The 21,958-nt window shown below is 43.0% G+C and overlaps 1 protein-coding gene across 2 annotated transcripts; it reads right to left on the minus strand.

Annotated features, from left to right (window-relative positions):
• Positions 1 to 3,341: 3,341 nt before the first annotated feature.
• LOC123404087 (transcription factor bHLH128-like) lies at positions 3,342 to 8,875 on the minus strand. Of its 2 annotated transcripts, none has more exons than XM_045098016.1 (5): positions 8,389 to 8,875; positions 4,396 to 4,721; positions 4,065 to 4,274; positions 3,914 to 3,982; positions 3,342 to 3,818 (listed from the first exon to the last, which is right to left on the minus strand). In XM_045098016.1, exons 1-5 carry the CDS (start codon positions 8,654 to 8,656, stop codon positions 3,771 to 3,773), a joined length of 921 nt encoding a protein of 306 aa, XP_044953951.1. In that variant the 5' UTR covers positions 8,657 to 8,875; the 3' UTR covers positions 3,342 to 3,770. The 2 variants fall into 2 exon arrangements, with proteins under 2 accessions (XP_044953951.1, XP_044953950.1); XM_045098015.1 differs by having other exon boundaries at positions 4,396 to 4,724.
• Between the last annotated feature and the right edge of the window lie 13,083 nt (positions 8,876 to 21,958).

Raw genomic sequence — 21,958 nt, forward strand, 5'->3', positions numbered from 1 at the left:
GCCAGAGGCATGTCTTCATTGGCTTCACTAAGGGGATCAACCTTGGAGATAATTCTATGACTAGTGGAGACACTCTCGTATACTCGGATGGCGAGACATGAGTTGGAGACACCGAGTTAATTTGACTGCTTTTTGATGGTAGGCTTGGGGGCTATCCTAATAGTAATGCTAACCCGGAGTAACACGAGCTGCCTCGGCACGCCGCCGTTTACATGGCAGGGACCATGGCGGCTCGCGATTCCACAACGGCTGGAGCGGCTAATGGCTCCGGCGTCTCGACACCAGCTCCAAACGTTGTCGGGTCGAGAAAAACGCCGGCTCAAGTCATGGCCAACTTGATGGCAGAGATGACAAAGTTGTTGGATACACAAGTAACTGTGGAAAATCAGGAGGAGCATAATACATAGATAACCAACTTCGCAGGTAGATGACTAAAGTTCAGGAGGAGATCGACACGGAGAATACTCGCATGGTGGATTTATAGGCTCACATCCACAACAAGGCACAACGTTTGAAGGCGGAAGCTTGGAAACTAGGTCTTCATCGAGACACCTCACAGGCAGTTCATCGAAGGAGCCACGAGAGACGCTTGCCCCTTGACCTCAAGTCGACACATTTGTTCGACACTCCGGAGCGCACGCCAGGGACTCGACAACCACGGGAGGATCAACCTCATGAACCGGCTCAGCAGCACCAGAGAATAGAACCACCGCGAGCTTAGTCATCGCTGACTCCTCACTGATTGCATTGGTTTCCCTCCAAGCTTAAAGGCTGATGTAGCATAGCGATGGAAAGTATTTTCCTCAGTTATGAAACCAAGGTATCAATTCAGTAGCAAGATCCACAAGACTATGTAAGCGGTACCTGCACACAAATAACAAATCCTCGCAACCCAACGCGTGTAGGGGGTGTCAATCACTCGTGGGTAAAATAAAATGGTAGAAAGATAGATTGATAGATGCAAATAAAGTAATGGTAAATAAAACGCACCAAGATATTTTTGGATTTTTGATGATATAGATCTGAAAATAAAAGAGCAAATATATTGGAAATGTGAATAGCAAAATAGATCTTGCAAATAGATGATGTGAAATAGACCCGGGGGCCGTAGGTTTCACTAGTGGCTTCTCTCGAGAAAATAGCAAACGGTGGGTAGACAAATTACTATTGGGCAATTGATAGAAGAGCAAATAATTATGACGATATCCAAGACAATGATCATGTATATAGGCATCACGTCCAAGACAACTAAACCGACTCCTGCATGTTAGCTATGTATCCGCACATGTATTTAAGTTTCCAATCAATACAAGTATAGCATGGATAATAAACGTTTACCACGAATAAGGAAATATGATAATAACTAATTTATTATTGTCTCTAGGGCATATTTCCAACAGGAGGTCCTTGCAGAGGCGGACCGTGCGAAGGAGCATGCTCTTAATTTCAAGGGAACAATCAAGTGTCATCGAGTTCTCAACCACAAGAGGGCGTGCGGCCATTTGATACTGATGAATGAATACACTGCCCCCCCCCCCCCCCCCCCCCGCGCGATGCCCTCATCATTGTCAATTATTGTTGGTGCTTTGGGATGCGCAAAAATGTCTTCGATCATCTCTATAATAGCATGTGGACTTTAAAGAAAATTGTGGCCGGATGTATGTGTATACCGTTGGAAGGTCATCTCTTGCTTTGTGTCCATGGACTGGTCCTCCCTTGTTCGCGGATGGATACATGAGGAAATTTTGTGGTCGATGTTGGAGACGCCCTTATAGAAAATTTATGATAACACATACAAACTTGAGCTTCTTGCAGATTTTGGGGTTAATCCCACATTTCACATTTTAGATTTGAAGCCTTATTTAGGTGAGTAAGATGAGGTTCTGTCGAGAACAACTTAAATCCAAGAAGGGGAGGATGATGAAGACATCATTATCACAGTTACACGCATAGCTCCTGCTACTACACATATGGGACCAATTACTAGAGCTCAAGCACGTCAATTAAATTATCACGTACTTTCGTTTCTTCATAATGATTGTAATGTTCATAAGAGTATGGTTTTACCTAAATTGGATGCATTTGGGTTGCTTACGCATAAAGGGCCTAGCATGTATAATAAGGATCAACATTGAAGCATGATCAACATGGAGATGAAAGTGCGCGCCCAGGGAACAAAGACGTAGTTTTTAATGGTGATTTGAACCCTTTGAAGTCATCATAATGACATAAAATGACATGGACGAAATACGTAAGATGTCCTTTCACAAACTTCCTCCATAGCTTGTTATAGGTTTTGCATCACCTTATTTTTTCGCCAAACCCATGTAATTTTGAAATACAACATTACATGTAGTTTTTAGAGTCCGTATTGCAGGGGAAATGACTCAGAAGAGATTTTAGTTCCACCTTGCCAAAGTTGGACGAAATTCCATCGCTTCCCCTCTATAAGTACAATCCTTAGGGCATGATTTAGATTTGGATTTTGTTTATATTAAAGTTCGGTATAGTTGCAACTAGTGCACTTTGCTTGTGTCCAACGACCAGGCCGAGACGTTTCAGAGCCCCACTTTCATCAATAAAGTTTTAATATTATATGTGCAATACCCAGATTGCAATATCAGTTTCTTACCTATTCTTCGTTTGCATGCAGAAAATACACACTCGTGGTCAGCTTGATCATGCTCTAACATGGTCAATAACCTCTTGGATTTGGTTTAACGATTGCTAAGGTGTGATGTCTTTGCTTCATAATTGAATCGTCAACGTTTGTTGTACAAAAGCGATAGTTATCACCTCATCGAAAGACGGGACACATTAACCTCTACCAACTGCCCTATTAGACGGGTGTGGGGGGGGGGGGGGGGGGGGTAGGGTTCCAATTCCCACCAATTATCCCCACGTCCTTGGTCTCTCAGGACGATGTCGCCTCCATCGATCCCGTGCCTTGAAGGCCTCTTCCTCAGCTCAATTGCTTGAGGAGGTCCTTTGGTATGCCTCAAATTGATCTGATTCTCCTTGTGAAATCCTTAAGATTTTCATCGTATTCTCGACTAGGGTATCTCGACAAGTAGATGATCCTTTCCATCCGTAGAATCTGTGTAGAGTCGCATAGAACCACCTGTGTTTGAACCACACGTTGATCTATTCTTGCGTTCCATAGTTTTTGCAAGTTGTGCGTATTGTGGTGTTTTTTTTTTACTAATGATGTCACCAATATGATGGTTTTATGTTTTTCAATCCGCAAACACCTACTCCATCCGTTTTTAAATATAAGCCTTTTAAAGATTTAAATAACGGACTATATACAAAGCAAAATGGTAAATATATACTCTAAAATATGTCTATATATGTCCGTATTTAGTTTATATTGATTTTTTTTAAAAGACTTATATTTAGAAACGGGTGGAGCATATGCTAGGAAGCTAGCGAATGGCTCACTGCTTATTATGAAGAATATAGAATAAAAATTCTCAGTCTCAGCAGTTAGAACCAAAATTCACGTTTTCGTGGAAACGGAAGAGGTACCTAATCTACCAGCTACCTGCTTCATGATAATTATGGCCAATGACTGGGAACAAGTTGAAGGGTCCATGAGAACGTACGGCTGCCAGTTCCTTGCCGCCTTGAGAAAGTATGAACCGTTGAGCTGCATGTACTCATTTAGCATTGGCATGCACTAATTCATGCGTCATGTGCATTTCTCTCGACTAAAGGTGGTGTCATCCATTGCGTTGTGCTGATCAGTTACTGGTCCCCTGCTAAATTGCTCAAGGCTTGCTGCAGCAGGTACATTTGTCCTGCTCGTGCTTCATGACCTGCAGAGACGGTCAGACGACCAAGCTCTCGTTAACATTCCATGACCACAGCCATTGACGCGACGGATCACGGATGTAGCACGTCGACGACATACCTGCAGCTGGCTCTGGAGGCCCCTGATGTGCTCAACCGCGAGGTCCAACATGTCCGAGGTGCTCGTTTGCTGTTTCATTCATCCACAAAAACTATGAGCACGGTGCTTCCGCTGTAGGATGTTTGTACGTATGTATGCATGTGGTACGTACCTTGTCCATGTTGGGCACTAGGTCCTGCAGCTTCCTGAGCTTCTCGCTGATCCTCGTCCTGCGTTCCCTCTCAGCGATGCTCCTCGGGTGCGTCGCGCAGCCGCGCTTGGCCCGCACCTTGAACCCAACCTGGTCCTGCTGCTGCTGCGCCTGCATGTACTTGTCCATCCCGGCCAGCTCCAGCGACGACGAGCTCGCCATGCCACTAAACTGCACCCACCACCACGACCGTAACTCCAAGGAATTAGACATCACATGGGAAGTTTTGGGTGTGAGAGACCGATGATGCTGCTGACCGGCCATGCGGGTGGAATCTGGAGTACAAACGTACCTGAGACTCGTAACCACCGAGATCGAGGGTGCCGATGATCTCCCTCGACTCATCCCACGGCCCCACGATGGAGAAGCCCCCGCTACTGCCGCTGGCCGAGAAGGAACGCGACACGGGGTGCTCGCCGCCCGAGTGCGCAGCAGCGCGGACGACGTCGGCGCCGGGGAATAAGGAGGCGCCCTCGGAGATACGCGAGAGGTGCGCGGCAGTCTGTGGCCCGCCGCTCGTGAAGCTCAGCTGGGATTTCATCTTCGTGCTGCTACTGGTGTTACGGTGGGCTTCGCCGCTGCCACCAGCTACTCCGGCGCCTCTCGAGCCATGATATCCTGCTTGATTTGTTCCAAACACAAAAACAGTTAGTAATCGCTAAACTTCTTCATCGCCTCTTTTTTCAATACCACAATGCTGCTAAATTATACGAGTATTTTTATTACTACATATCGCGAGACAGCTAATTTCATCATCTTCTTTTTCATCTTGACGAGGAATTATTCCCAAATTAATAACGTGTGTCAGCTCCAGGCATTTAATTTGCAGATAAGCTTGATTATTACTCCAGTTTAGTTATGCAAGCATTGATCCATCTAGATGCCAGGACATGTTATGCTTTTGAACGATAGAATCTTATTCTCCTCATCACATAAACAATGGAGGGCGATTAATGAAGTCATCGGCCACTAAAGGAATGGGCACGTCCGTGTGGAGTGCACGCGACGACGCAGGATGCATCTCTGTAGGTTACTATTTTCAGCAAAAGAATGCGTGACGCCACGGTGGATCAGTCAGCTGAACCTGGTCCAAAGGCTGCGTTGGGGCCACCACGCCAAGTGAGCGTGCCACGTGGTCCTGCCGTCGACGAAGGCAAGTTACTTTTAGTTTTAGTTCACCTAACCTCCGCTAGGGTTTTGAACAAACAACGAGCCATTACTTAACGTGCATTAGACGGTGCAACTTGCCATTGAAAAGATAGTGTGTGCAAATGGGGCATGTGGGCCCATGCTAAAGCATTGACCCATCAGTAAAGTCTTGGTGTCCACCAAGGGTTTCGGTGACATTTTAATCCATTTGCTATATAAAAGTACTGTATTATTTAGAGAAGCGAACGGAGTCGAGAAGGTACACTAAATTTAAATAGAGAACAAGTGGCCAACACAAAGAAGTAATTAAGTGCAACTAGGATTATAGAACCTGTACAAATTAGAGACACATCAATACAAAAGTATCTGGAAAAATATATATATAAGCAAGTTGTTTGAAGAAAACCAGTCATGACCAGCCTTTGTTTTGCGCCCCTCCTAGGCAGTTTATTCACATACATCGAAGCTAGAGAGAAAGAGAGAGACACGTCATGGAAGGCACACAAGCAAGCGCCTCTGAGCGGGCTATGCGATGGTGGTGTTGGTTGTGCGGCTTGAACGTGAGGACAGAGAGGTGAGCGGTGAAGCAAGGTCTTAGTGTGAGGATCATCGTCACCTTCGTCCCAGTCTAGTCCAAAGGCCCCGATCCGGGCATGGTAGCTGCAACTAGAAGTATCGATGCGAGATGGAGGCGACACCGAGCAAAAGCTTAAACTGGTGTGTCTTAGTACCTACGATGGTGACACCAACGGGTGTAGCTTACCCCTTTGGGGTGGTGGCAATGTCTTCTCCCCTCTTAAGGCTCTTGAAAAAAAACGTCGGACATGACATATAGGGAGTGGTGGTTCATTTGCTCCTTGGGAGCATCACCGTGGAGCTCTCGATCCTCTCAGTTTTGGTGCATCTAGATCATCATGCGGAAGGGATGGGGTCTTATTGGAGTGGTCGTCACTGTATGGTGGACGTGTTTGTTCTATTGATGTAGAGAAAGGATGGTGTGGGATTCATGACTTAGCTATTTTTCAATACGCAGTTGAAACCTCGAGCCTCTGCATCACTGCGATGAACACAATCTTTATTAAATTTGATGTAAGGCAACGAGACCAAAATCATCGACATGAGGATTACAAACATAGGCAAGTATGTCAGAGCCATTACAATATATGAATGGAACACATATGACTAAGTCGGGCTTCTTACACAACAACACCTCCAAGGAGGAGTGGACGTCCTCACGTTGTTGTCATCCCGTTAAGCCAAAGATAGCGAAGGCTTGAATTTTACTTCATGTATGCCGAGACCAACCACTTAAGGGCATCAATCAACCACTAGAGGGCGCCTTCAACAAGGTAATGGCACATAACATGAGTTTTCACCCCGATATGGAATTGTGTTCAGTCACAAACTTGATGGAGGATCTTTAGGAAGTCACGCCAACTACTACTCGAATCTAGGCCGAAGTGGCACTTGCAAACAAGTGGGGTGTGACCCTACCCAATACCGTCACCAAGACCATCGGGAGGTTGTCCATGTCGTGGCGCGGAGCTGGCCGCTGCCACTCCACATCATGTTAACCGACACGCGCCATCCACCACGTCCCCGGGGTCATTAGCATGATGTCCTCCATGTGAACAGAGGTGGATTCCACACTACTTGATGTCGATGGGAAACAACCAACACACCCTACATCCATCAGCATCATCTTGCGTCGAGAGTCAGATGCTCATCGATGCCCCTCAATGGTGGATGCTTCACCACCGGACGCCAGATGTGGCGTGCAGGCTCGCCGCCTCGGGAGCGTCATCCCATGCTGACCGATTAGCCACTCGCAATAGCTGCTCGCCATCGTCGTGCCGCCGCATGACAATCTAGAATTGTGTGGTTGCCGTTTGCAGGTGATGCGTATGCTAATGGTCGAGTCCAATGCCTCAAAAGTCGTCGCGACAACCAAAATCTTCACTGCATCATAGATGACCTTGGGGAAGACACCCCAACGACTCATACAATCACATCAGGCCACCGGGAGCACCGCCAGCCATCGCCATGCCGCTAATGTCTATGATTTATCTCGACACTCCTCAGCATGGAGAGATATGATAGGGGTCTTCTCCACGCAAACACGCATCTCTATGGTTTCCCTTCTTACTTCAAGCTATGGTTCCTTTTATCCTACACTCTTGGTTGGGTATTAAGCTAGTTTCTTGCATTAGGACATCGCTTCTTGTCCAACAAAGCTTGTCACTTTGTTGCCGATCATCACAACTAACCACGACCTATGGTTGCTCTTGCTCCTAAGCGTCGACACCTTTAATGGGCTCATTACGCATAGGCAATGACGAAGTTAGGCCTGGGGCAAGTAGGGCTATAGCCCTAGACCTAGTAACAACAACCCGTTGCAATTATTTCTTAAAAAAAATATGAAACCGTTAGAGTGCATCACTCAAGCTAGCTTAGCTCTAGACGTAATCTCATGCTAGCTCCGCCTTTGTCCATAGGGTCGCTGAATGGCTGTTGCATGAGCTCCCGGAGATTGTGTGCTCATTTAATGTTGTTTTTTGTGTGCATTTTTTTATTTGTTTGATCATTGATCTTTCATTAAGAGGATTTTCCTCAACACATTTCATTTCAAAAAAATAAATAAATCCGCAACATATTTATTCTTCCGCCTTTTTGGCTTTACGAATTTAAAGCCAGGCTACAACCTATGTGTGTGTAGAGCGGAGTGGTACTACTACTCGTATATGCAAATATACATTTATAGCAAAACAAGTTTAACCAAAACAGGCAGACAGGAGGAGGCGGTAAAGTTGCGCAGTGTACTTGACATACACGGTGCAAGTTGCAGGTGGTGAGGTAGTGGAGCTGCACTTTTGCGGCGCCCCCTGGTGAAAACAGCGTTGTTTTATTCTGTCCTCGATCGGAAGAAAGCGATCGCGCGCGCCGAAACGTTGCTGCTCTTGGTTCGCGGCGGTTGGAACAAAAACATGGACAAGATGGATGTTGCCATTAGCCATTTCAGGTTCTTGTTTCCTCGACAAGCACAAACTACGGAATTACGCGTGCTAAACAGTAGAACTAGCAAGAAAGGCATTAAACAGGCGGGATGAATTCAGGTATCAGCATCGGCGCTTATTACCGTCATCCACCATGAGGTTGGAGAAGAACCCCGCCGGCGAGCTACTGTGCCGGGCCAGCATGTCCGCTCCGTCGTCCTTCATCTCCCCCTCGCCGCCGCGAAACTGGGCGTGGAGGAGGTCGTTGCCGCGCCCTAGCGAGATGTCTCCGCCTCCATACCGCAGACCACCAGCAGCGGCGGCGGCCTCGCTGCCCTCGTGCTTCCCGTGCGGCCCCGACGACGACGAGGAGGAGGGCTCCCCTGCTCCCGCCGGCAAGAACCTCCTCATGTCGATCGTGCGGTTAGCAAAAACAAGCCCGCTTCCGGCGCAGCTGCATCAGCATGCGTCGACGAGCGGCCGGACACGTACTGGTGGATCGATCGACGGGGTGGCGTGGGTCGTCGACGGCCGAGCCGGGGCTATCGCTGGCCTGCGCGTGTGTTTTGGCGTGGAATATTGGCGTGGCCTATCCTATGCGGGGCGGGGGTGGTGCAAGTGGGAGCTAGGGACCGAGAGTGGTGGGCTTTAAAGGGGGGACGGGTTCGTGCAGGGCCCCGTGATTGGTTCTTGGGGCGGGTGTGGCGGCGTGGGGACCGACCGGGTGGGTGCCCGCTACGCCAACTCCAACTCCAAGTGGAAATTAACATCGGTTTCTTGTTTCGGGTTTCAACTCTCCCATCGCAGGAGCCAGGAGGGAGGCTCAAAGCTCAAAGGGGAAAGCCGACTGCTTCCTCTTAATCTCTTATTATTATTTTTGCGAAAGGCTTGCCTCTTGGCACTCCATTTGGAATGCTACTACAGAATAAGGTTTCGCTCCTCTGTCGGTCCTTGCGGATCTAGTCTAGTCCGTTATCCACTCTAGTTTTTATACGTGTTCAAATGCGGCGCTTTACCCGTTCATCCGGCGGGCAGGATATGTAGAATTAGGGTTGACCTATTAGCTACTCCTAGCTAGTAGGATAGTATTGGCTGGCAGGATATGTATATATAGTATTTCACCCGCCCTATTTCTTGATTTCTTCCCATATGTATAGAAGTAGTACACCACAACGTAATAAGCAGGGTAGTACTACCGCGGAAGAATCTTGACAGCACATCTTCATCGGAATCAATTCAGATGCACGCAACATTTACACACACAAAATTAAAGAATTCTTGGGGGAGAGAGGCAGTCAATCTCGCTCCGCATAGGCTGCATGCGCATGCGTTCCCTCCAGAAAAGATGCCCGCCCCCGGGTGCATGCACCTAGCGAGCCCCACAAACGACGATGCGCAGTTTATCGCCAAGTTGCACCATTATTTTATCCCCTCATGACGTACCCGAACCTGGTCTCAAGAATATAAAACAAACGTTCCAAAACCTGCCTTGCCTCTGCCCAAACCAACGTGCAATGAGCGGCCCGGCGCCACCGTCTCCTAGCGCGTATGGATGGTTGGTACACCCACACCGGATGCCGGCGTTTTGGTCTATGGTGTATATACATTTTATATAAACAAAAATAAGTAATTAGATGAAAAGTCATGAAATTCTGAATTTTTATATAAACTTGACCTTGTATTGTACTCCCTCCGTAAACTACTCCATCCGTTCCTAAATATAAGACCTTTTAGAGATTACACTATGAACTACATACGGATGTACATAGACATATTTTAAAGTATATAGATTCACTCATTTTGCTTCGTATGTAGTCTTTTAATGAAATATCTAAAATGTCTTGTATTTTGGAACGGAGGGAGTAAAATAAGAGCGTTTAGATTACTACAGAGGGAGTACTTGTAAAAAAAGTCCACAAAGAAAACCTTTTTGACTTCTTTTGAAAAACAATTTTTCACCAAAATAGTGTCAATACTGACCCGTAACAGCAAATAAATTTCGTTCTTTTGCCCTGACATCAAGGTTAATTTTTATTCGTCAAAATTTATAAACTATTTCAAAAGGAAGTCAAGCCGCCTCCCCTAAGAAAATTAGGGTTTCTTCGCCTCCTGCCGGCACCGGCTGATAGAGGCGAAGTTGTCCATGTCTTTCGATGAGACCGTGGGTATCGCTTTGGTGAAGTGGACTTTGACGATTCGACTACGAACGTGTGAGGACGTCGCGCCTTACGAATCGCGAAACCAACTCCGAGAGGTTATTGATCACACCGGAGCACGATCAACCAGACCACGAAGGTCTGTTTCCTGCATGCAAACGAAGAACAAGCATGAAACCAAGATTGCAATCAAGATATTTCGAATATAAGAGGAAAGCTTTATTGATGAAGGTGGGGTTCTGTGACGCCTTTGTCAGGTCGTAGAAAACAATCGAAGAACGCGAAGTTGCAGCTATGGCGAACTTGTAAACCAAACAAAACCCAAGTCTAAACAGTGCCCTAAGGGCTGTATATATGAGGGAATAGAGAGGCAATTTCGTGACCCTTGGAGGAGGGGTCCGAAAATAGCCCTAAACTCGGTTTCCCCACACATACAGACTCTAGAAATAGCCTATATTATGGTATTTCGAAATTACATGGGCCTGGCCCAAAAATAAGGTGGCGCCACACCTATAATAGCCGATGGACGAAATTTATAAAGTGGCGTCTTGAATATTTCGTCCAAAGCCTTCATGCTCTTCTTATGGTGGCTTTAGAGTGCGAAAATCCCCACTGGAAGCTCCATTGTTCTGTCCCGCACGTGCACCTTCTTCTCCATGCTTGATCCCGCTCCAACGGATATCCTTCTTGTTCATGATAGGTCCTTCATTCATGAGCACAACAAAAGTATCTAACTTAGGCAGCATCATATGTTCATGAACATTAGAAGTATTCCCGAGAAACGAAAGTACCTGGTAATTCAATTGGCGTGCACAAGCTCTGGTAACTGGTCCAGTATGTATAGCAGCTGGGGTTGTGGGTGTAACAATGGTGTTGATGTCCTCATCATCCTCCCCTTCTTGAACTGAAGTCGTCCTCGACGGAAGCTCATCTTCCTCACCCAAATATGGCTTCAAATTTGCAATGTTAAAAGTGAGACTAACCCCAAAATCTGCAGACAGCTCAAGTCTATATGCATTATCATTTATTTTCTCTAACACTTTGAAAGGACCATCAGCACGCGACATTAGCTTTAACTTGCGCAAATCAAGAAACCTATCTTTACGTAAATGCAACCAAACAAGATCTCCAGGTGCATGTTTTCTACCCTTATCTCCAGCAAATTTATATTTAGCATTCATGCGCTCAATGTCTTCCTTAGTTAACTCACGCATCTTTAATATCAAATCAGCACGTTCTTTAGCATCAAAATTAACCTTCTCCGAAGATGGAAGAGGTAACAAATCAATAGGTGCACGAGGTAGGAAACCATATACAACTTGAAAAGGACACATCTTTGTAGTAGAATGCAGCGAACGATTATAACCAAATTCAATATGAGGCAAGCATTCTTCCCACAATTTTAGATTGTTCTTCAAAACAATCCTGTAGACAAAGATCTATTGACTACTTCAGTTTGTCCATCAGTTTGGGGGTGACATGTAGTACTAAAAAGCAATTTTGTCCCCAACTTAGCCCATAAACATCGCCAAAAGTGGCTAAGAAATTTAGCATCACGATCTGAAACAATCGTATTTGGCACACCATGCAAGCGAATAATTTCACGAAAGAACAAATCAGCCACATTAGCGGCATCATCACTTTTATGACATGGTATAAAGTGTGCCATTTTAGAAAATTTGTCCACGACAACAAATATGCTATCCCTCCCCTTCTTTGTTCGAGGTAAACCTAAAACAAAGTCCATAGATATATCCTCCCAAAGAACACTAGGTACAAGCAAAGGCATATATAAACTATGAGGATTGAGTCGTAAATTAGCTTTTTGACATGTCGTGCAGCGAGCAACAAAACGCTCAACATCTCGTCGCATCCTTGGCCAAAAGAAATGTGTAGCAGGTACGTCCTCCGTCTTCTTTACGCCAAAGTGTCCCATCAATCCTCCTCCATGCGCCTCCTATAACAACAAAAGACAAACGGAGCTAGCTGGAATGCATAGCTTGTTAATACAAAACAAAAATCCATTATTAATGATGAACTTGTTCCATGTTCTCCCTTCTTTACAATTCTTCAACACATCTTTGAAATCAGCATCATGCACATATTGATCTTTGATGGTCTCGAAACCAAATATTTTAAAGTCAAGTTGTGAAAGGATCGTATAACGACGAGACAAAGCATCAGCAATAACATTTTCTTTATCCTTCTTGTGTTTAATGACGTGCGGAAAAGTCTCAATGAATTCAACCCATTTAGCATGTCTACGGTTCAGTTTTGCTTGACTTTTAATATGTTTCAAAGATTCATGATCAGAATGTATGACAAATTATTTGGGCCATAAATAATGTTGCCATGTTTCCAAAGTCCGAACAAGAGCATATAATTCCTTATCATAAGTAGAATAATTCAGACTAGGCCCATTTAATTTTTCAGAAAAGTATGCAACAGGTTTACCATCTTGTAATAACACACCTCCTAATCCAATTCCACTAGCATCACATTCAAGCTCGAAAGACTTATTAAAATCAGGAAGTTGGAGTAAAGGAGCATGTGTTAACTTATCTTTCAAAACCGTGAAGGCTTCTTCCTGTGCGGTACCCCAAGAATAAGGCACATCCTTCTTTGTAAGCTCACTGAGAGGTGCAGCAATGGTGCTAAAATCTCTCACAAAACGCCTATAAAACCCGGCGAGTCCAAGAAACTCCTCACTTGTGTGACCATTTTGGACTGCGGCCAACTCTCAATAGCTTCAATCTTGGTTTTATCAACTTCAATTCCCTATGGAGTAACAACATAGCCAAGAAAAGATACTCGGTCTGTGCAAAAGGTGCACTTCCAAGGTTACCAAACAGACGTGCATCACGTAGAGCAGTAAAAACAACAAGCAAATGATCCAAGTGTTCCTCCAAAGATCTACTATAAATCAGTATATCATCAAAGTAGACTACCACAAATCGTCCAATGAAAGCACGTAAAACCTCATTCATTAATCTCATGAAAGTGCTAGGTGCATTAGTCAATCCAAAAGGCATAACTAACCACTCATATAAGCCAAACGTAGTTTTAAATGTCGTTTTCCATTCATCTCCCAATTTCATGCGAATTTGATGGTATCCACTACGCAAATCAACTTTGGAGAAAATTATAAAGCCACTAAATTCATCAAGCATATCATCTAGCCTAGGAATAGGATGACGATAATGAATAGTAATATTATTAATGCCTCTACAATCAACACACATAAGCGATGTACCATCCTTTTTCGGCACTAGAATAATAGGAACAGCACGACGCTGGCTAGCCGGTAATGGCCGTCCGGCGCCGAGCTCCCGGGGAGCATGCGGTGAGCGTAGGCCATGAGGTCGGTGGAGTCGGGGGAACTGGAGCCGGAGAGCGTCTGTGCACCCCTTCATAGCACGCCAAATGTCGGATTCCAGGCTCCGCAGACCCAAGAGAAGGGTCGAACTCTGAGGTGCGCTCGCTCTCTAACCCTGTTCTACCTCTCAACCTCCCGACAACTCTCCGGCGGCACGAGCTAAGGAGAGCGAGCTAGGACACAAGGCAGTTTACCCAGGTTTGGGCCACCTTGTGGTGTAAAACCCTACTCCTGCTTGGATAGATTGCTCGAGGTGGAAGAAAGGTACGAAGGTGGGTTCTTGCCCTAGTACAACACTCTGAGCCTCAGATCCCTCTTCACGGAGGCTGGGCCTCTATTTTATACTAGCTTTGGTACTATTCCCTCCCGAAAACTTTGGCGTGAAGGGTTGCCACAACGGCCATTTCGAAAGGGGAGAGGACTGCAGTCCTCCCTCACAGAGGTGGTTTTCGCGTGCAAAAGCTTCTCTTCATGACGCGTTGGTGGGTTGGAGGGTGACCTCCGTCCCATAGAGCCCCTAGCTTTAGTATTATTGCACCGATTAGGAAACCCTTGGGAGTCACTTCGGGAGCACGCCAGCAAGCCTAGATTTCTTAGAATGGAAGGGGAAACCCTCCCTTTCTGTGTCTGCTGGCATCTCTCATGCGCTGCCTACGCAACCGGTGTCACCCACGCTGAGGCGTAAGGCCGTGAGGCCCTGTTACGTCACCCTCGGTGATCCCACCCTGTGAGACCCTCAGGGCTGGCCTCGTGATTCACCCTTGCCACGGGCGTCCCCTCGCGATCCTCGGTGATGGCCCCTTGCCGCGTGCCTCGCGAGGCGGGGGTCCTTGCGAGGGTCTTCCTCACCGATCTTGCCGGTGGGCCGAACTAGGATCGCCCCACCGTGTCGCACATGCGGCCACAGGCCGACGGTCCTGGGTACCCCGGTCCCAGAGGTGCTAGAGGCATACCGAGAGAGCTCCAACTCGTAAGAAGTTAAATTTTGTTGAGGAAATCGCTACTTGGAATGAAAAAGTGGATGCTCTTATGAATTCGATTGCTAATAAAAATTCCCATGTTGATCCTAATTACATGCCATTGTCTACTTTTATTGTGCAAAATGATAATACCATTGATGTGAATTTTATCTCGCTAAATAATTCCAATAACAATGCATGTAGGGGTAATTTCAATGCTAGGCCATTTCCCGGTAATCCCTCTAGTGGTTATGGCAACTCTTGTGGCAATTCTTATGGAAATCCTTCTACAAATAATAATAAGTTCTCCTATGATCTTGGAAGCACCATTCAAGAATTTATTAATTCTCAAAAGGTTGTCAATACTTTGATGTAGAGGAAATGCTGCATATGATCGATAATTTGGCTAAAAACATAGATAAAATTGCTCTTGATGTAGAAACTCCTAAAAGTAAAGCTTTGCCACGCAAGCATGATTTTAATGAGACTATTAAATCTATCCAAATATCTATGAATGAAAGTAAGGAGAGGACTGCCAAGTTGAAAGCGAAGCGGGAATTCCTAGGAAAAGCTCTCCCACTCGGTCTTGCCCAAAATCATGATGAAGATCTTATGATTATTGGCACTTCTCCTATTATATATTTATTTACTTATTTGAATATAAATGATAAAGGTACTGGATATCTGTCAACTTTAGTTAGAGAGCTTCCCGTTTGCTTGGAGGTGATGATTCTAATGCTAAAACTGAAAAAGTCGGTTTGAAGAGGTCAAAACTTTAACTAGTGATGTGCCCACTATCTTGGATTAAAAGGACTTTAATTATGAAATTTTCTCTTTACTAGAATGAATTTCCTTGTTACAAACCATTATTATCTCACCTAATGCTTATGAACAAAACAAGGCTTTCACTAATCATGTAGTTGAAACAATGATAAAATTTTATGATGAGAAACTTGAACTTGAAGTTTCTATTCCTAGAAAATTGCACAATGAGTGGGAACCTACTATCAAAATAAATATAAATAAATATGAATGCAATGCTTTGTGTGACCTTGGTGCTATTGTTTCAACAATACCTAAATCTCTTTGTGATGTGCTTGGTTTCACTAATGTTCAAGAGTGTTACCTAAACTTGCACCTTGCATATTCTACCATTAAGAAACACTTAGGTAGAATTAATGAAGTTATCATTATTACAAATAAAAATTATGTGCCTGTATATTTAATTGTTCTTCATATTGATTGAAATCCTACTTGTCCAATAATACTTGGAAGACCTTTCCTACGAACTATAGGTGCAATTATTGATATGAAATAGGGAAACATAATCTTCCAATTTCCATTAAAGAAATGGATGGAAGACTTCCCTATAAAGATAATAAAACCACCTTATGAATCCATCACGAGTTTTACTTATGGGTTGGTTTTCAAGGATGACAACACTTGATCATATGCATTATGCCTAGCTAAGGGCATAAAACTATAACGCTTGTTGGGAGGCAACCCAATAGTTATCTTAATTTTTTCATTTCAATTTCTATTTTGGTGAGATGACATTATTATTGCCTTTGTAAAAAAATTGCTTTTATGTTTAAATTAGTTTTTGTATCAAGTAAAGCCATTAGGATGACTCGTACGACAAGTATAATTTATACGGTGCAAAAATAGAAACTTTGACGTCTAGTGGAGAATTTCTATGATTTTAATGGAAATTCTTTTTAAGATGAATGTTGTACACAATATTGATTTACAAATTTCTCAGGTCTTCCTAATGTTTTGGAATCTTTGGAGTTACATAAGTGTAGGTTCATTATTGATTGCTACAAACAATTCCGTTTTAAACAAATTCTGTTTTTCTTGCATAGTTTGCTTGTTTCCATGATGCTATGGATTGTATCGGGGGTATAACCCATGGAGAAGTTAAAATACATTAACTATTATGCACTAATGAAATATGAATTAGTTCACAACAATACCTAAGTATTTGATATGTTGCTTATACTAACGGATCTCATGAAGTTTTGTTGAGCTTTGTGTGATTGAAGTTTTTAAGTTTTTGGTGTTATCACGATGGACAATGGAATAAGGAGTGGCAAGAGCTTAAGCTTTAGGATTCCCAAGGCGCCCCAAGGTAATATTATAGTAAGACTCAAGCGTCTAAGCTTGGGGTTGCCCAAGAAGGCATCGCTTCTTTCGTCTCAATCCATTGATATGTGAGTTGGAGCTTAATTTTTATTCGTCACATGATATGAGTTTTGCTTGGAGCGTCGTTTGCATTAATTTGATTTTTATTTTTAATTTGACACAATAATATTTTGTTGGACACAACAACTTGGTAGATATACACATTCATCATGATTTATTAGAATACTCTATGTGCTTCACTTATATCTCTTAAGCTTAGTAGTTGCTCTAGTATTTTACTTATATATTTTTTAGCATGGTGGCATGTAGATTTTATAACAAAATTTGCACTCTCATTTTTTAGTTATATTTTTTAGAGTTAATAAACAGTAATGGTAATTTGCATGGGTCATAAGGCTAGTCCAAAAATAATATGTATGCAATGAATGATAATCAAACCATCATGTAGCACATAAAGAGAAATTATGGGTTAATGATATTGATGTGGTAATATAAAAGGAGTGTGAGTGCATCATTGTTGATTCGTAGAAGTTCCGGTAATAAGAGGTGTTAATTTCTTATTTCTCGAAATATTAAAAAGGCACTGCGGGGATGTGTGAGCATTTTTATTCCTCGTTAAAATCCTAATATTATTTCGGGTCGGAGTCGCGTGATGGCTAACTCCTCTCAACCCTCTCCCTCGGGGCATGCGAGTAGTTCTTTGATTTGTGATGAAACAAACATAACTTTTTAATAAGTATATGAGTTCTTCAAGACTAATGTGAAACCATGCACATACATAATCTCACCTCCTCATATTTTTCTAGCCTCTCATGTATCGTGCATAGCCCATTCTCACCTCGAGCATAGGTGCAAACTTCACCGGTGCATCCGAACCCCATGACATGATACACCCTATCACACATAAACCTTCCTATATCTTCCTCAAAAGAGCCACCATACGTACCTATCATGGCATTTCCATAGCCATTCTGAGATATATTGCCATGCAAATTCTACCATTACATCATATGACTAGTTCATTCATCATCATATTGCTTTGCATGATCATATAGAGCTCACATAGCATTTGTGGCAAAGCCACCATTCATTATATTGATAATATATATCACGCTAGATCATTGCACATCCTCGTACATTGCTAGAGGCAATTCATGTTTCTCCATAGTTCTTCATATCAAGCTTTCATGAGTTGTAAGTAAATAAAAGCATGGTGATCATCATTATTAGAGCACTATCCGAGTAAGGAAATAAAAATGGGGCACACTAAATGATCCCACCATATAAAAATGAAAAAATGAATGACAGAAAAGAGAGAAGGGACTTTGCTACTATCCTTTACCAAACTTGTGCCTCAAAGTGGCACCTTATTCTTCATATAGAGAGTCTCATGATATGTCATTTTCATATGCTAGAGGGAATCATATTTTTATTATTATAAACTTGGCTTGCATATTCATATGACGGGCTTCCTCAAATACCCGAGGTCATCATGAGCAAGCAAGTTGGATGCACACCCCACTTAGCTTCATTTGAGCTTTCATACACTTATAGCTCTAGTGCATCATTTGCACAGAAATCCCTACTCCTTGCCTTGACATCTATCGATGGGCATCTCCATAGCCCACCGGGATGCCTAGTTGATGTGAGACTATCTTCTCCACTTTTTACCCCTTTGATATCTACCACCATATTCTATTCCACCCATATGATATGTACATAGTTCAATCTCATGTACTGCATGAAGAATAAAAATTTGATTCACACTGAAAAAGTATGATCCAATTGCTTGACTTGGACACTGTGGTGCTTGACATTTGTATTAATGTGGTGAAGATGGAGTCATCCCTAAATATGAATGATGGATGGGGGTAAAAAATTAGGATCGTATACTTTGAATGATTGATGATTTAATTGCTCGTGCTTATCATTATTACTATGTTGATGTTTGTTAATTCATATTTTCTCAGTGATCACACATACAAAAGATTACATATTGGGTACCATTTCACATCAAAAAATCTGTTTTTATCATTTACCTACTCAAGGACGAGCAGGAATTAAGCTTGGGAATGCTTGATACGTCTTCAACGTATCTATAATTTTTTATTGTCCCATGTTGATATATTATCATCCTAGGATAATTTTTGGGTCATAATTTACCAATTTATATTTTTGTAGCACTAACCTATTGAACCAATTCTAGTGCGAGTTGTTGTTTTCTGTGTTCTTTCACTTTTCAGGTTTACTATACCAAACGAAGTCCTATGATTTTTCTGGGCTAAAAGAAGACCTCGAAGATTCGGGAGGAGGCCGAAAGCCACACGAGGGAGGCACTAGCAAGCTGGGCACGACCAGGGGGTCAGCATGCCCTGATTGATTGTCTCTCCCTGGTGGCCCCACTTGCTCCAATCTTTTTCCTATAAATTGACATATATTCCAAAAACCCTAAATATTAGAGATATACACTTTTTTGCCGCTTCAAGACCGTGTTCCACAATGATTCCATATGGAGCTCCATTCCGGCACTCTGCCGGAGGGGGATTGATCACATAGGGCCTCTTCATTAACCTTGCTGCCCTCGTGACGATGTGCGAGTAGTTCACCATAGACCTACAGGTTCGTAGTTAGTATCTAGATGGGCATCTCTCTCTCTTGATCTTCAATACAGTGGTCATCGCATCTTCGCTTTGATCTATCCGTTATAATTCTTTTGTATGGTGTGTTTGTTGGGATCCGATGAGTTGTGGGTTTATGTTCAGGTTATTCATGAAAAGTATTTGAGTCTTCTCTCAAATTATTATGATTGCATGATCATCATAGCCTTGCAATTCTCTCTCATCCATTGAATTGCTTTGCCCAAGTAGTTTGGTCTTCCTTCAGTGAGAGGGGTGAGTTGTAGTGGGTTCAGTGTGATGAGTTTCTATATCCAAGTGACAAAAGGGGCATGTTGCATCTTTGTTTCTGCTTATAAGGATAAAAGGATGGGGTTTATTCATATTGGTTGAGTTTACTTTGTCTACATCATGTCATCATTCTCCAAGCATTATTCTGTTAGTCATGAACTTAATACGTAGAGAGGCAAGCATAGCAGCGCCCTTGAAGGGGAATAATAGAAGTAGGTGCAGGCATGAGTCGGCATATTTGCTTATGGATGTTACACCTATATGCACATGATCATTGCCATGAAAATCGTATAACTATGTGCTTTTCTGTCAATTTCCCAACAGTAATTTGTTAACCCATCATATGTTGCTTTCATGAGAGATGCCACTAGAGAACACTAAGGCCCCCAGGTCTATTCACTTATATATTAAGAAAACTTATAATTTCCTTGTTGTTATTATTTGTCTTTTATTTTATTTTTCAATTTGCAATTCTCTACAATTATCTACACATGTCATTCGCTTGCAAATAACAGGATCAAGGGGATTGACAACCCTCTTGCCCGCGTTGGGTGCAAGTTGTTTACTCTTTTGTGTGCAGCCGCTGAAGATGGTTGAGGATTGATATTCCTATTGGTTCGATAAATCTTGGTTTCTTAACAGAGGGAAGTACTTGCCCGTATTGTGCTGCAAGTACACGTTCCTCTTCATGGAAAACCCAACACATATCACAAGTATCAGCCGCCACGTATCGTTGGTAAGCCCGTTCCTGCGCAACCGCGCAAGTTCCTGCGTTCAACCGCGCAAAGCTTCCACGCCTAGCTCGGTTGGGCACGCGTTGGATAGAAGAAGGTCCCATTATTTTGGGTGTTAAATGGCAAACGATTGGAAAAAACAAAGTGTGTGCAACGACTTAAAGCAGCGCACACGTTCAACACTAAGTAGCGGGTGTGACGATGTGAATGATTGCTATGGGTTGTGTAATATAGTTTGTTTGTGACGAGATGAGGAAGTGAAACAAAAGCCAGAATGGAGAATGGTAATTAAATCAAGTTGGTTAAATTGTAAGGTGAAGATATCAATCGTCCATTGCATATTTAAGTCAAAATGATACTACCAAAACCGTGTGCGGTAAGTGCCACTCTAGTGCGATATAGATTGTCGTGATCTATGTAAATCCTACGGTTGTAGACATGCGATCCACAGTAATGCATTTTGGACAATCAGGACACGTGTGTCGTGGCACAATGTTAGTCATCGCACATGGTTTCAATCCAGAAAAATAACCAAGTTTGTAAATCGGTGCCAAAATTCCTTTTTCGTGTGACACCTCTTCTTTTTACCATGGTCAACAAGTTTCAAGTAAAGTCTAGCATTAGTTTACCTTAATACGCATAGTGTTAAAAAATGCCAACACTCATAGGTAGATGTGCGTCTTGCGGGCCAATAGCTGTTTGTAAATTACAGAGAATAGCAAAAAAAATGACGCTCCAAGCAAAACGCACATTATGTGATGAATTCAAATATAGCTCCAAGTAAGATATAACGATAGTGTTGAAGACAACAGAGGGGGTGCCTTGCGGGGCATCCCCAATCTTAGACGCTTGAGTCTTCCTTGGATATTACCTTGGGGGTTCCTTGGGCATCCCCAAGCTTAGGTTCTTGCTACTCCTTATTCTTCACATATAGATATCTCACCCAAAACTTGAAAACTTCAATCACACAAAACTTAATAGAAACCTGGTGAGATCCGTTAGTATAATAGGCAAAACATAAACTTTAGGTACTGTTATAAATTGATTCATATTTAATTATTTCATAAGGTATTGTATTCTAACTTCTAAATGGCTTATACCCTCCGATACAATCCATAGCATCATCAAAACAAGCAAACTATGTAAGCAAAAAAACAGGATATGTCTAAACAGAACAGTCTATAATGATCAGCACAAATACCAAACTTCGATAACTCAAAAAATTCTGAATAACTAGAAGGACCTATGGAATTTTTATATTAACGTGCTGTGAAACATTCAGATCAAAAAGGCATTCGAGTAATATAACAGAAATTTTGCAATGAACGTGAAAGTTTGTGTTTTTGCATAGGATCAAATCTACTATTATCCAAATCATCCCAAAGCCTTTACTTGGCACATTATTATTATAATACAAAGGATTTGTACAAGGAAATA

Source organism: Hordeum vulgare, chromosome 6H (assembly GCF_904849725.1).
Source record: "Hordeum vulgare subsp. vulgare chromosome 6H, MorexV3_pseudomolecules_assembly, whole genome shotgun sequence".
Lineage (NCBI taxonomy): Eukaryota > Viridiplantae > Streptophyta > Magnoliopsida > Poales > Poaceae > Hordeum > Hordeum vulgare.

Coding starts and splice junctions, on each gene's coding strand:
- LOC123404087 (XM_045098015.1), bottom strand. CDS start 8,656: ATGAGGAGGTTCTTGCCGGCGGGAGCAGGGGAGCCCTCCTCCTCGTCG. Junction 4,725..8,388: donor CAACCTCATGGTGGATGACG/GTAATAAGCGCC, acceptor GAACAAATCAAG/CAGGATATCATGGCTCGAGA. Junction 3,819..3,913: donor GCCTCCAGAGCCAGCTGCAG/GTATGTCGTCGA, acceptor CCGTCTCTGCAG/GTCATGAAGCACGAGCAGGA.